This window comes from Protopterus annectens, chromosome 6.part0 (assembly GCF_019279795.1).
Source record: "Protopterus annectens isolate FY-2018-M chromosome 6.part0, PAN1.0, whole genome shotgun sequence".
In the NCBI taxonomy this organism is placed as follows: Eukaryota; Metazoa; Chordata; order Ceratodontiformes; family Protopteridae; genus Protopterus; species Protopterus annectens.
Window position 1 is genome coordinate 518,027,423 of NC_056737.1, and position 14,905 is coordinate 518,042,327.

At 43.7% G+C, this 14,905-nt stretch overlaps 1 protein-coding gene across 1 annotated transcript in view; it reads left to right on the forward strand.

Moving 5' to 3' along the window:
- PNN (pinin, desmosome associated protein) overlaps window positions 1-9,163 on the forward strand; it is a 499,028-nt gene extending 489,865 nt beyond the window's left edge. Inside the window, exon 8 of the mRNA XM_044073546.1 lies at window positions 7,468-9,163. Coding sequence (XP_043929481.1) covers window positions 7,468-8,714 — 1,247 coding nt within the window. The 3' untranslated portion in view covers window positions 8,715-9,163. The remainder of the gene's footprint in view (window positions 1-7,467) is intronic.
- The last annotated feature ends 5,742 nt before the right edge of the window (window positions 9,164-14,905 follow it).

Consider the following 14,905-nt stretch of genomic DNA (forward strand, 5'->3'; position numbering starts at 1 on the left):
GACAGCATTGGTTCCCCCACCTTTTGCATTTAGCCGGGGGCTATCATCGCAAGTTACCTCCCAGAATGGACCTTCTCACACGGGACAAGGGAACCCTAATCCATCCCCACTTGGAATCACTGAACTTAACCCTGTGGGTGATAGAGTTTTGGTCCCTTTCAGAATCCTTTACACCGAGGACATGCTTAATGTCATGCAGGAGGCCATGAAATCCAATTCTAGGAGATCTTATTTGTCCAAATGGAAAAGGTTCCCTATTGGTGTCTTAAAACACAACTAGACCCATTTCAAGGGAGAGGTCCCCTTAGTGCTGTCCTCTGTGAATTGTTGCAGGTAGGACTGGCATATTCTTCTGTTAAGGTCCACCTTGGCTAATTCTGCTTGTCTGCCTCTTGACCCTCCTCTTGCCTCCCGACTTCCATTGAAGTTGTTCCTAAAGGGAGTACTGCGTCTCAGGCCCCCCAGGAGACCAGTTCACCACCATGGGACCAGCGCTACGTTTTAGGGCAGCTCACAGTTGCACCTTTTGAACCAGCAGCTACAGCTTCACTAAAATATTGCACTTGGAAAACTGCTTTTGGTGGCCCTGACATTAGCTGCCAGGAGCGTGTCACAGCTCCAAGCCATTGTGGCCACCCCACGTTTTTTAATCTTCCACAAGTTTAGTGTGTGATCCTAAGGTGTTCAGTGAGCTGTCCTTGAACCATTGTTAACCTCCCCTCCTTTTTTCCGTATCCCCAGAATGACAGTGAGTCTCCTGCATTCTCTTGATGATGTTCATCATGTTTCACTGTTGCAGTCATGACTGTAGGGTTCTCCCCTGCCGGCAGGCAGTCCTCGGTCGGCCAGAATCCCAAAGTCTGGGTCCGGTGTCGGCTGTTCAGCCATGCCTCCTGACGTCAGAGCACCAGGAGTACAAAGCTGACAGCCGACGCCATGTTCCCCAGTCTTTCTTGCCATGCGGTGGTAGCAGTTCGCAAGTGCAGGTCGGCTGACTCCTGACAATTTTTTCTAATCAAACTTCAGTCTGAAGACTTTCTTCTCCTACTCAAAGCTAAGTACCCTGTTGGGGAAACTTTTTTTCTTGCTCCAGTCCGATGTCAGAAAAAGTTAATAATTTTATTTCATGTGGGAAGCAAATACCACATAAGGATTTTCATTCTTACTGCATTCCTTGCTTAGGCCCTGACCACGACGTAGCTAGTTGTCGGTTTTGTGCTAGATTCAATCAACGTACTATTAAACGAAGGTACGATTTTGCTTTTCATTACTTCGGTAGGTGTTTTAATTACAAAATGTTGTCTGATACGGTTCCGGCTACCGGAGTTCACAAACGACGCAAGGACAAAGACAGGCCTCCGAGGTCCAAATCAGATGATATCGCACAAGCAGAGCGAGCTTCAGGTTCGGCCGTCAGTGAGGCGCTTTTGGCAGCCCCTGTCGTCGGCCATTTCGGAACAGATAGCCGAAACGGACTCCCACGAGGAGCCAACTAGGCCTTTGAATATTTCAGTTGGACCTTCGGACAATGCTCCTTCAGATGGGTCTGGAGCCGCTGTGCAGGTACCGGCTTCCGAAGGGGTTTTCAGGCCTACTCAGCTTCTTATAAAGGCAAAGACAAAGGCAAAGACTCCTTCCAAATCAAAGACTGCAACCCAGGCCTCTTCTGATCCGGCTCCCAAGTCACAAACAGTTACTTAAAATTGCGGAGGACTTACTATGATTAGGGGTTCACATCCCCCTCCAGATAAAAGGCCAAGGCATGAAGTTTACTATGACTCCTCTGATCAGGCTTCTGTTTCTTCTTCCGACCAGGGATATTCTTTCCCTCCTTATGAGGATTCTGATGCTGAGGAATCTATTCCTTCAGCTTCTCCCCCTGAGGATTTCTCTTTTGGGGAAACTTTGCATGAAATGAGGGAACATTTCCACTGGGAAGGACAGGAGTACTCTGAATCAAAGAAAAGACTAAGGGATTTTCTTCTTCTTCCCCAACATAGACCTCTGGCTATTCCTCCTATTTTGGATATTGTGGATGATGCTTTTTCGGAGGCTAACTTAACTCCTGACTCTTTTCCTCCAGCTCCTGTTAAGCCAGACAGATACTATAGGGTTCCTGATTCCCACCAGTTTTTATTCAAGAACCCTACTGCTGACCCTGAAACAATTTCTCAGGGTCCTAAGGGCGTTAAGGCCGCTTCTGCTAAAAACCCCATTCCCACTGAGAAGGATTCCAGATCTTTAGAAAGATGGGGCAAAAAAGTGTACACTTCTGCTACTTTATCTATTAGGGCTTTAAACTGTCAGTTTCATATGCTGAAATACCAGCAATTTCTCCTTCTGTTTTAAAGCAAAAGATATCTTCCATTTCCGCCAGTGCAGATGATAAGGAACTACATGACTTATTGCATGCCACTGAACAAGTTGGGAAACATGGTTTACACTGTGGATTTGATGCCTTGGAGGCTTCTTGTAGGGCTGCTGCCTCTGGCACAGTAATTAGAAGGCATAAATGGTTAAAGGAACAAAATTTGCCAGGTCAGGTAAAGGCTAAATTATTGGATGCTCCTGTTCAGCATAATGTTTTATTTGGATCTAAAGCTGAAGAGGTGATTAAAAAGATGGAGGACGTGGCTAAGTCCATGCAAACAGTTAAAGATGTCTTACAAGTACAGCCACCCAGATTTAGCAGGAATTGGCCTACAAAAAATTGGTCCTTTCCCAATTCAGACAGGCCTCAGAGGGGTAGATATAGACACCCCCAAGGTAGGCCTCAAACGCAAGCCTCTTATAGACCAAGACAGTGGACTGCTCCCACCCCTAGGGGAGGAGAAGACAGGTCGCAAACTCATAGAAAACAAACTCAATGACTCCCTCTGTTGGGCTGCAGGAACTTCTTGCCTGGAAGCCCCTCTCGGACGAAAACTCTCTCTTTTTTCACCTAAATTGGACTTGTATAACCCAAGACAAGTGGATTCTGGATGTGGTTTCAAGAGGTTACAAATTCCATTTTCATACCCCACCAAGGCCAAGCAGAAGGCCAGATCTTCCAAAACATCAATGGTCAGAGGCATTAAACCAGGTGGAAGCTCTCTTGGCTATGAAAGCCATAGAACTAGTTCCACTTTCAGAGATGGGACCAGGTTTTTACTCAAGGCTCTTTCTAGTCCCCAAGAAGCAAAATTCATGGAGACCCATTCTGGATCCGTCAGTCTTTAACACTTTTCTAGAGATACCAAAATTCAGGATGCTTACTCTACAGCAGCTACTGCCAATGCTGACCAAAAATGCATGGATGGTAACTTTGGATTTAAAAGATGCATATTTACACATTCCCATCAGACAGGAACGCAGAAAATACCTCCCGTTCAAGGCAGGATCGAGGCACTACCAATTCTCTGCGCTGCCCTTTGGATTGTCTACTGCGCCCAGGGTCTTCAAGTGCCTGGCTCCAGTAGTAGCTTATTGCAGACTCAAGGGAATTCAAATTTACCCTTATCTGTATGACTATCTTATTCAGGCAGACAGCAAGGATGTCTTACTCCAGCATCTACAATTTGTTCAGAATCTTCTCAAGTTCCTGGGATTCACTGTAAACATAGTCAAATTTGACACCCTCACAACAGATAATTTTTCTGGGCGCTTCTCTAAACACAACAACCCAGATGGCATTTTTGGCATACGAAAAACAATTACAGCTGGCTTCAACTTTCAAAACTCTGGCAACTTTAATTCGGCTATCTGCAAGGAGATTCCTGCAGGCTCTGGGTTACATGGCCTCCTGCATCCTTTTCGTACCATATGCAAGACGCTACATATGAGGAAAATACAGTGATACCTAAAAAGTGTATGGTCTCAGCATTGCCACAGTCTAGACCTACTGATCTCCGTCCTGCCTTGTCTTCAAAGGGAATTCCTTTGGTGGCCCAAGGCATGTACTCTAAACAAAGGAAAACCCTTCTGTCTGCCTCCTGCCACTCAGATACTAACCACGGACACCTCAGATTATGCATGGGGAGCCCATTTTCGGAGTAACTGTCTGCAGGGCCTTTGGACAAAGGATCAGAAGCACCTGCATATCAATTTAAAGGAAATATTAGCCGTTCAGAAAGCTCTATTGGCCTTCAGGAATCTTCTACAACCAGGACAACTACTGGTACAGACCGACAACACCACAGTTATGTGGTACATAAACAAGCAAGGGGGATCTCATTCCTACCCCCTTTGCAGACTAGCCATGGATCTTTGGAGCACAGCTCTAGTTTACAATCTGGACCTTCAAGCACAGTTTCTACCAGGGAAGCAAAACTTCCTGGCAGACAGTCTGAGCAAAAACCTTTCGGATCCACACGAATGGATGTTGGACATCGAAATATTCAAGATGATTACAGCAGTCTGGGGATGTCCTCACATAGACCTCTTTGCATCCCACCTCAATAATCAACTACAAATTTTTTGCACCAGGACTTTCCACGAACAAGCTTGGAAAGTGGATGCTCTTTCAGTTGGAGAAACCTCTCGGGATATGCCTTTCCGCCTCTTCCTCTTCTTCCACGGGTATTACTAAAGATCAAGCAGGACAAGCCCAAGATGATAATCTTGCTGGCCCCAAATTGGCCTCAACAGTTTTGGTACCCAACACTGAAAAACCTTTGTCTAGAGCCCCCCTGGGTTTTACCACAGATTCCGAACCTTCTGTCCCACCACCAGGGTCAGATTCTACACTCCCATGTCTAGACTCTCAGCCTGGCGGCCTGGTTAATCCAGGATCTTTGATTATTTCTCTCCTACCCAAGCAGGTTATGGATGTCATTTTAGAAGCCAGACGTCCTAGCACTAGGAAATCATCTGCAGGAAAATGGAAAAGATTTTGTTCCTGGATGCAGGCTCAGGATTCTGATCCTCTTATTCCTAACATTCCTCAGATTTTACTTTACCTGTCAGACCTCTTACATAAGGGTCTCTCTTTCTCTTCCATAAAGATACATGCCTCTGCTATTTCTGCTCATTATAATACAGATCATCCTATCTTTTCCCACCAGCTCATGAGACAATTTCTCAGAGGAGCTAAGAACTTAAGGTCCCCTAGATCTCCTCCCATTCCTGCTTGGGATCTCAACTATGTTTTGGAAAAGCTCACCTTACCTCCTTTTGAGCCTGCTGCCTCATCTGACATCAAGTTTTTATCTTGGAAGACAGCCATCCTGTTGGCTCTGACTTCTGCCAGGAGGGTTTCAGAGTTGCAAGCTCTTATGGCTGTGGAACCTTATATTATTTTTCATCAAGACAAGGTGTCTTTAAGGACTAATCCTGCTTTCATGCCTAAGGTGGTTTCCATAGTGGCTTTAAATCAAACTATTCACTTGCCAACTTTTTTCCCCATTCCTCAAAATAAAGGGGAAAGGATCTTACATTCCTTGGATGTACACAGGCAACTACGTTTTTACCTGGACAGAACCAAGGACATCAGGAAATCAGAGCAATTGTTTGTTTCTTATGCTTCAAGTTCCCAAGCCATTTCAAAACAGACAATTTCTAAATGGATTGCTCATGGAATCAGATTTTGCTATGCACACCATGGAAAGCAAATCCCAGGGAGTATAAGGACTCACTCTACCAGCGCTGCTGCCACTTCAGCTGCCTTCCTCAGGGGAGTTCCTACCAAAGACATTTTGGAAGCTGCAACTTGGAGTTCAGTGCATACTTTTTCCAAGCACTACAATCTACCTCTTTACTCTAAGTCTAGGGCAGGCTTTGCTTCTGCAGTCTTGCAGGGTCTTATAGCCGCCCCCTCTACTTTGACCACCTCCCTTTCTTTCTGCTTTGGGATTCTACCCTACAGTCATGACTTCAACAGTGAAACACAATGAACATAGTACAGTTGTGTACACTTACCATAAATGTAGATGTTGAGTGTCTTCACTGTTGTAGTCTGGGTTTCCCTCCCTCCCTCCTGTCCCCTCTTATTTTTTCTTTTGTGTGGTTCCTTTTTTCACCCTTCTTCTGAGGTGTGTTTGCAAAGGGTATGGGTCCTTACTCATTTTGGAACTTCTGACATCTGGGGCAAGAAAAACTGGAGAACATGGCGTCGGCTGTCAGCTTTGTACTCCTGGCGCTCTGACTTCAGGAGGCATGGCTGAACAGCCGACGCCGGACCCAGACTTTGGGATTCTGGCCGACCGAGGGCTGCCTGCCGGCAGGGGAGAACCCTACAGTCATGACTGCAACAGTGAAGACACGCTAACATCTACATTTATGGTAAGTGTACACAACTGTACTTTCTCATACAACTAAGTATCCCTCTTCTATAATGGAAGGCTGTTGAAGGCTAGCTAAAGAAATTATCTCCAATAGTGGGTATTTGTTGGTGTCTTATGGTATTTTTGGGGACCAGTGAAAGTTCTAGAGGCTTGTCCACATTTTTAAAAACGCCCTCTTTCAACTGACGAGGAAGAGTGCATTACTTTTTTTTTTTGTCTGCTGCCACTGACCTCCAAGTCCTCCACTGTCATTTCGCCTGATCATCCTTCCTCTGGTATCTCAGGACCCATTTACCCCACTGTAAAAACAGACGCATGCTAGGAGGTTCTCATTTAACAGATGTATATTTTTTGACCACCGGTTTAAAAGTGGTTTCTAATTTAGGCTTCCTGGGAAAAGAACAGTAGACTTGGGTTGAGTAATACTCTGTAGTTTTGTTTCCTTTTCTTAGAAACTGGCCTCATTTATTTATGCTAATGCCCTCTTAGGTAATGTTTAAAGCAGCAAAACAACATTTTATTTTTACATAAAGTGCTGAGTTGCGCAAGTATGCATGTCAACACTGATTTAAAAAAAAAAAAAATTAAGCTTGGATTAGCATTAGTAAGTGCTTGTGAAACAGTCAAATTGCCAGCCTGTTGAATTAAGTTTAACAAACAAATGTTTCTTTTAGTAGAGGGCTCTTTCTTGCTAGAGTTGAGCTGACTTTACTATGAGAGTTGTCCTCTGTTAATGAGGACTTGATGGCATGGCAGAGGTTATTTTAAGCAAAGGTAGGCATATTTGTGGCAAGGTGTATATAAGGTGCCAGTTACTTGCTTATCCTTTCAATTCCACCTGTCTTCCCCCTGGCAACTGTTTTAGAGTTTCACTTTGCCGTTGTTCCTGTTTTTTTAAGTGAGAGTTGCATAAGAGAGGTAGCTTGTGATTTTGGATAGGAGTGGGAAGGTGAAAAGTATGTGCAGAAGACATCTCTTGTATTGGTGTAATATGGGATGATGTAATTATGAGCTGCTCTGGATAAGCAACTGCTGGAAATAGTCCAGTGCTGCAAGAGTGATTTCAGGAATGTATAATATGGTGAGCATTTCACTGTACTTATTTCTTCATTTGAACAGTTGTGTGTTAACTAACTCAATGACAGTAGCTTGCGTTGTAATAAAACTTTACTTGCAACTATATTGTCCAATTTCTTTAATTTTACAGCAACTTTTGAAGGAAGACGTTTGGAGTTTGCAGATCATTTAAACAAAATGGAGACTAGACCTAGGCGTCAGTCTCTGAAGGAAAGAGATCACCTGGAGAGGAAGACTGAAGATCGTCAGAATGAAGAAAAGGAAGATGGTAAGGTGGCTCAACATGAGAAAGAGATGGAAGTGAAAGGTAAAAAGAACAATGATGTAGAAATGGATGAGGTAAGAGAGGGGGATGAGAATGAGAATGTTGAAGGTATCTTTAGTGATGTAGATATGGAGCAGGAAAAGGAACAGATGCAAGAAAATGGAAGTAAAGAAAGCAGTGAGCTGGTTATGGAGCTACAGAAAGGTGATGTACAGGAAGAGGTCATAGTTACTGAAGAAGATTTATTTAATGAGCATTTAGTCAAGGATCAGGAGATGGTAGAAAATGTAGAAGAGGACAGTAAAGTGGATGCAGTTTTGTTGACTAGCCAGCAGGTGGACATAGTAAGCGAGTCTCTGCCAGAAATGGAATCGAAGAGTGACCCAGCGTGGGAGCATATATATGAAACTGAGCAGCAAGAAAAATTGCAGCCAGAAGTCTGGCAAGAACAAGAGATGGAATCACAGCCTTATCTTGCTCCTGCAGTGGAGTCTGTGCCTGTGACTGTCCTTGTACCTGTACCAGCACCACAGGATCCTAAGCCAGGTAAACTAGAAAATTTTACTGTAGTCACTAAATCAGTAGATTCTGACATAGTGGAACGGGTTATTATAGCTACTGCAGAAACCAAACATAAAAGTAGTAGAGGAAGGACTGCAGAAAGAGGTAGCAGAAGCTTAAGTCGAAGTAGTAGTAGTAGTAGCAGTACTAGTAGTACCAGCAGTAGCAGCAGTGGTAGCAGCACGAGTAGTGGGAGTACCAGCAGCAGCCCGAGTAGTTCTAGTAGTAGCAGTAGCAGCAGTAGTGGTAGCAGTAGTAGAGACAGTAGTACTAGCACTAGCAGTAGTGGAAGCAGGAGTCGGAGCAGGGTACATGGACATAGCAGAGATAGAAAGCGCAGGAGGAGCTTAGATAGGAGGAGAAGGCCACCTTTAGGACAAGACAGAAATCACAAATCTGCAAAAGGAGGTATGAGAGACTTAAAAGGATCAAAAGATAAGAGTTCCAGATCAGACAGAAACAGGACTGCATCTGAAAGCAGTAGATCAGGGAAGAGGCCTTCCCGGAGTGAGAGAGATCGTAAATCAGACAGGAAAGACAAAAGACGTTGATTGCAGAAGAGAGGACAGGCTGATTGAGCCATTCTTTGCAGCGAATTTCCAGTTGATGCAATGAAGGATAAGGCTGCCTTAAGTATTGCGTATTGTACAGCAATTTCAAAAAAGCACCATGGGACTATTTATAACAAGCATTCTTGAACGTTTTACATGGTTTTGTTAAATGTCATTTGCTAAAATGTGAATAATCCTGTCTTCAGATAAAATGAACATGTATAAAAGTGCAAAATGCCATTCTTTGTGGCTTTTTTTAAAAAAGTTGTATCAGTTCTGTACTGAGGCCCTTATGTACATTTTTTTTATCAGTTAAAGTATTTTTGAAGTTGTATAATTGCAGTTAAAGCCCTGTAAAATATTTTTTGTAGAAATAAATGTAAATTTTTAAATTAAGCTGTTTTGTTGAAATGCTGTAGTTTGCCTGATCTTGAATTTCATTCAGTGTTGGTCTTTTTCAGTTATATTATGTGTGTATATATATATATATATTTTTTTTTTTTCCAGTTTTACTATTTTTTGGCTTAAGCACACAGTCCTCTACTTTTCCTCATATGGGAGCAGTTTCTAGGAGGCACAGACTTTCACAGTTTTTTCAGCTTTGCTGCTCTTCTCCATGTCTTCCTAATCTGGCTATTCCTTGGCCATTTCTGACCACCATAATATCGCTGTCAAAAGCTGCAGGGTGGCAAATAGTTACCCTCCAGTTTTGCATAGTGATCAGGAATGTCTTCATGAGAAGTCAAAGCTATCCATCCAGTACCATGTTGTGGTTCATTGAAAGCAAGTCATGTGATCCTCTCCTGTAAAAGCAAAATGTGTACCACTGTGAACGTACCATTGTTCTAGCCAGTGATGTACATGTCATCCCTGTGATTTCGAATGGAGTAGTCCATTGGAGGTGCTGTGATCACTTGCTACCCATCCCCAATGATGCTACCAGTCCAGAGCTCATTTCCGCATTCCTTCCTTTTTCTTACCTTTAATGACCTCAGCTCATACATGGTTATAGGTTTTAAATTATTACTCAAGTCCCTACATCAGCATTTCAGTCATACTTTATATGGTCGTAAAGATGAATATGCAATACCTTATTTGTGACAGGGCATGGGGTGGAACCTGCTGTTTTCCTGATTTTTAGTAGGGTGGAGTAATTTAAGATTTTAGAGCAACAGTGAAGAAAACCTAATAAACTGTTCTAGGAAAAATGTGTTGTACTTAATGCAAAACATTGTATCTTATTGCAGTCAAGTTCATTTATTTTTTCTGTGTTTGTGGAAATAAACATTTCTAGAGAATTTTGTTTTATAATTTTGCCACAGCCTGAAACTTTGCAGCACACATAGTAAAGATCATTAAAAAATCAACACAAAATGCATTGTTTGTGTATTTGATTGTTTGTTTCTATTCCATTGACTGGTTGACCACTGAGCTTTATTTTTAAAGTTATGCAGTTGTTTTTAGTTCCCGTCCCACTCAGTTTAATAAAACCCTAGAGTCTTCTCCCCTCCCATGTAATGAGGGCTGGGTCCCCTTCTGAGAATGAAGAATTAGTTGCTGTTCGCAGGATTTTTGACAAGTTTGTAATATGGAATGGATCTGATGGTGAGACATAAACAGCTTTGTAGTAGACTGTTCTTACCACCAATCCCCACCTTACCTTATCTGAAAGAGGCAAAACTCAGTAAATTATTATGAATGTACTTCCTATTTAGAGTAATCCAGGAACAGTAAACTTTCTGACTTTTCCAGGTGGTGGACCACCTGGAGATCTCACACTGCATGAAAGAGAAGTTAGACTTTGCAGCCTCTAGCTCTACATTATCTAGCAGCTCACTAAGATGATTCTCTGCCTGCACCCAGTGTAATCGGGAATCCATTTTGTATGTTGAGCATGATTTATTGTGTGTAGAACATGTGCATGTTGAATTTGCAATTTTATGGATTGTACAGATAAATTTGTATGTACCCCCCTGAACCAGGGTCACAGAATATCAGTCTGTCATGTCTGCATTTTCTATTTTTTGTTTTAGAAATGTACATTAATTAATAGGATATTGAAGACTCCATTTTCAAACTTGAATGTTTTTGATTTTCTTTGTATTTTGAACTATTAATTTATTAGAATCTCTAGTGCTTATATTTTAATATTTTCCCACTAAATGGCCATCATAGGGCCTGCTACCTTAATAACATGGTCTTGCTTCTTTGTCTTGTCTTTTGGTTCCTAGAATATATTTCATGTCCCATCTGAGTCATGGTAGACATGTAGAAATGTTTCATCCCATGTAAACAGAATGACAGTAATGCCAGTAGTCGTTTCACAGATTTTGGAAACTGATTACTTTGTCTGTTACCCTGGTTTGCATTGTTTAGATTTGTTCCAACTTTCAGTGGTTTTGTCCTCAGCAACATAATGTAGCTGAACTGCAGCTTTTTCTAGTGTTTTCAATATGCAGGCCATAGGAATATTAATATATCCCTTCTCCACCCCACAATTTCCCTGATATCAAAGCTATCACTTCAAGTCAGAAGCTGCTAAAATTTGATGTTCTTAGTGTTTCACTGTTGTAGTCCTGACTCGTGGGATTTCTTGCTTCGGAAGCTCTTGGTTGGCCCAACCTACCAGAGTTAAACACTCCCTCCCCCCTGTGTTGGTGGATGCCCTACCCTGACATCAGTATGGTTGGGTATAATGGGATCCAGCCGATGCCATGACATCAGTTTAATTGCTGTCAGAGCCCAAAGCAGTTGGATGTGTTGGTTGGTCTGCACTGTAGTGAGAAATCTTCTAAAGCTAAGTACCCCATTAGGGAACTCTTACCTGTGACTCGTGTCATATAAAGTTAACACCATCTGTCATGGTAAAATCCCACACAGAGACTTTAATACCTTGTGTGCTGCTGGTTTAGGCCCAAACTACAATGCCTCTAATTGCCGTTTGCATGTCCATTTCAATTCTAGGACTGTAAGGCCAGAATCTTGTCTAAGCACCTTAGCAGTCCACTTGCCATCGCGTAATGACGTCAGTTGTTCTTCCAGAGATTCACTTCTCTAAGTGAAAGAAGGAAAAAAAGACCCAAACTTAGGGCCTCCGACTACAACATTTCTCCGTATGCCAGTCCTCCAAGGCTCATTATCTCAGAGGAAGGAGAGGTGCCTTCACAGCCCTCTTCTGCAAGCGTAATGGTAGCGCTGGCCTCTGTCAGGACCCTTTTGGAGTCCGACATGCTTTTGGATCCCTGAACTTCAATTCAGGCCTTAGAATTCAGTTCATCTGTCGGGTCCGGACTCGTTCAGTAGACCTCTGCTTCTGGCGAACGATCCTCAACCGATGACATCCCTTTCTATCGACTGACATCAGAGTAGCAGATGTGCACAGGTCCAAGGAAAGGGCTATACCTAAGAAGAGTTCGACCTCTGGCACTTTGACTAGGCCTGCCAGCTCCTGCCCCACAGGTTATCAGCAAGATTTGGTCAGGTTGACCGAGAACATTATTTCTTTAGTCAGAGGCAGGCACACCCCCCCCCCCGAATCTTCACCAGGAAAAAGAAAAGGAAGAGACAACCTACACCTGAGACCTTTTCAGAGCCCCCTGATTCAGATGAGGACTGATCAGGAGGATTTGGCCCTTGAAGAAGGAGCCCTTTCTTTCCTGTCTTTTAGGATTCTGATTCAGAAGAAGTTTTCCCTTCTGCTTCACCCCCTGAGAACATTACCTTTAGGGGAAACACTGCAGGCCATGAGATTGTTTTTCCAGTGGCAGGCATAAGAGTTCCCCTAGTTCAAAAAGGCTCGGGGAGTTCCTTGACACCCCCCCCCCCCACAGCACAAACCCTTAGCTGTTACTCCGGTTTTGGAAGTGGTAGAAGATGTCTTCATGGAATCACCTCTCAACCCAGACTGTCTTCCCCAGCCCCTCAGAAGCCAAGACCGGTTTTACAGGGTACTGGACTCACACAAATTCCTTTTTAAAAACCCCTCTGTTGACCCAGAGGTTGTCACTGATGGCCCCAAATGAGGTAGGACTAGTACTTTTAAAAACTCATATGGACAAAGAAAGCAGGGCCCTTGACATGTTTGGAAAGAAGGTTTACACTTCCTCTGCCCTGGCCATGAGGGCCGTCAGCTGCCAGATGTTAGTGTTTCACTGTTGCAGTCCTAACTAATGGGTTATCCGGCTCCCGGCAGTCCTCAGTCGGCCAGAACACCAAAGGTAAGTAAAAATGACATTGGTTGCCGTCTGTTGTAAAGGACGTCAGGGCGTCCGATACAAAAGGAGGCAGCCGATGTCACTTCCTCAGTCTTCCTTGCAGTGGAGCCCGAAGCAGAAGCTTTTGATGAACGAGTGCTGGTCAGCAGTTTACCTTTGTTGGTTTCTGACTGCAAGAGTTGAAGTCTACTACAGCTAAGTACCCTGTTGGGGATCCTCTTTTCTTGCTTTAATGAATGTCAGAAAAAGTTAATTGCCTTACCTGTGGAAAGCAGATTCCCCATAGAGATTTTCATTCCTATTGCATTATTTGTTTAGGCCTTGACCACGACATTCACAATTGTGTTGTCTGTGCCTCCTTTAATCCACGTGCTGTCCGTCGTTGGGCTAAGATTTTGGCTAAGCATTTTGGAGTTTGGCCTAAATTCGTTGGTTTGGCGTCTGCCGGGCTTCAGATATTCCGAAGAAATGTAAGGATAAGGACCTCGACAGGCCTCAGAAAGCTAAGTCCTCAGATGATATTAAGTTGGTAGTCAGGCAGTAGCCAGTGAGACGCTTTTGCAGTCCCTGCAGTCCGCAGATGTACAACCGCAGGCCTTGATTGAGTCAGTCCCTTAGGCCTTCAGCCTCCATTTTGCCTTCCGACTTGTCGCCGGTCGCCTCTTCTGCTGGAGCCGGAACCGCTAAGCTGATTCCGGTGTCCAAGGCCTCCGTTTTGCGTTCTGACAGAAAACTTCTTCCTTCAACTTCTGCTGCAACTTCGGCGGTTGCCAGGCCTCCCGAGTACTTCAGGCTTGCAGGTAAATCTTCCATTCGTAAGCTTGTGAAAAGGCAGGCTCCAGTTTCTACTCATTCCCAAATTGTTAAAATGGCAAATGATCTGTTGACCCTTAGGAGTTCTCAGCCTCCTCCTCCTAAAACGAGTAGGGATGTTTCTCCTGAGATTTTTGTCTTGTTCAGGTTCTGATTCTTCCAGCATTTCTGCTGATGAAGAGGAATTTTCTTTGGCTTTTTCTCCTTTTGAGTATTCAGATGCAGAGGAGTCCACCACTTCGGCTTCTTCTGAGGATTTCTGTCTTGGTGATGCTTTAAATACCCTCAGGGAACATTTTAAATGGGAAAGTCAGGATTATCCCCAATCTAAGAAACGGATTAGGGAGTTTCCGGATTTACTGCAGCATAAGCTTCTGGCTATTCCCCCAGTGTTGGAAGTTGTTGATGTTTTTCTGGAAAATTCTTTGACTCCAAATTCAGTTCCTCCTGTTCCCAGGAAACCTGACTGGTATTAGAGTCCCTGATTCTCATCTGTTTCTTTTCATGAACCCGTTGGCGGATCCAGAGGTTTTTTTTTCAGGGCCCTAAAGGAGTTAAGGCCACTGTTACCAGGAATCCTGTTCCCTCTGACAGGGACTCTAGATAGGTGGGGCAAGAAAGTTTATACTTATGCCACCCTAGCTATTAGGGCTACCAAGTGTCTTTTTCATATGCTGAAGTACCAGCAGCACACCTTGGAGGCTATTAAGTCTAGGATAGCAAGTGTACCTCTTTTGGCAGTGAGTAAAGACATGGGGGATTTACTGAATTCAGCCAATCTGGTCAATAAGCATTCTTTGCATTGTGGTTTTGACATCCTTGAAGCCTCCAGCAAGGCTACTGTTACTGTATCTGTTATTAGAAGGCATGCTTGGCTCAGAGAACAGCCTCTTCCAGAACCTGTCAAGGCTAAGCTTTTGCATAAAGATAGTCTTTTTGGCAGCAAAGCAGAGGAGGTACTTAAGAAGATGGAGGATAAGGCCAAGTCCATGAAAACTGTTAAGGCTTTTCTGTAAGTTCAGCCTCCTCGCTTTAGCAGGAATTACCCTTCCCAAGAGTTGGACCTTTCCTGATACCAGCAGACAGAACCGTTCCAGGACTAGAGGTTACAGATCTTCTAGGGGGCAGGCGGCTACCCCTCAAAGATTTAGGCATTGGCAGGCC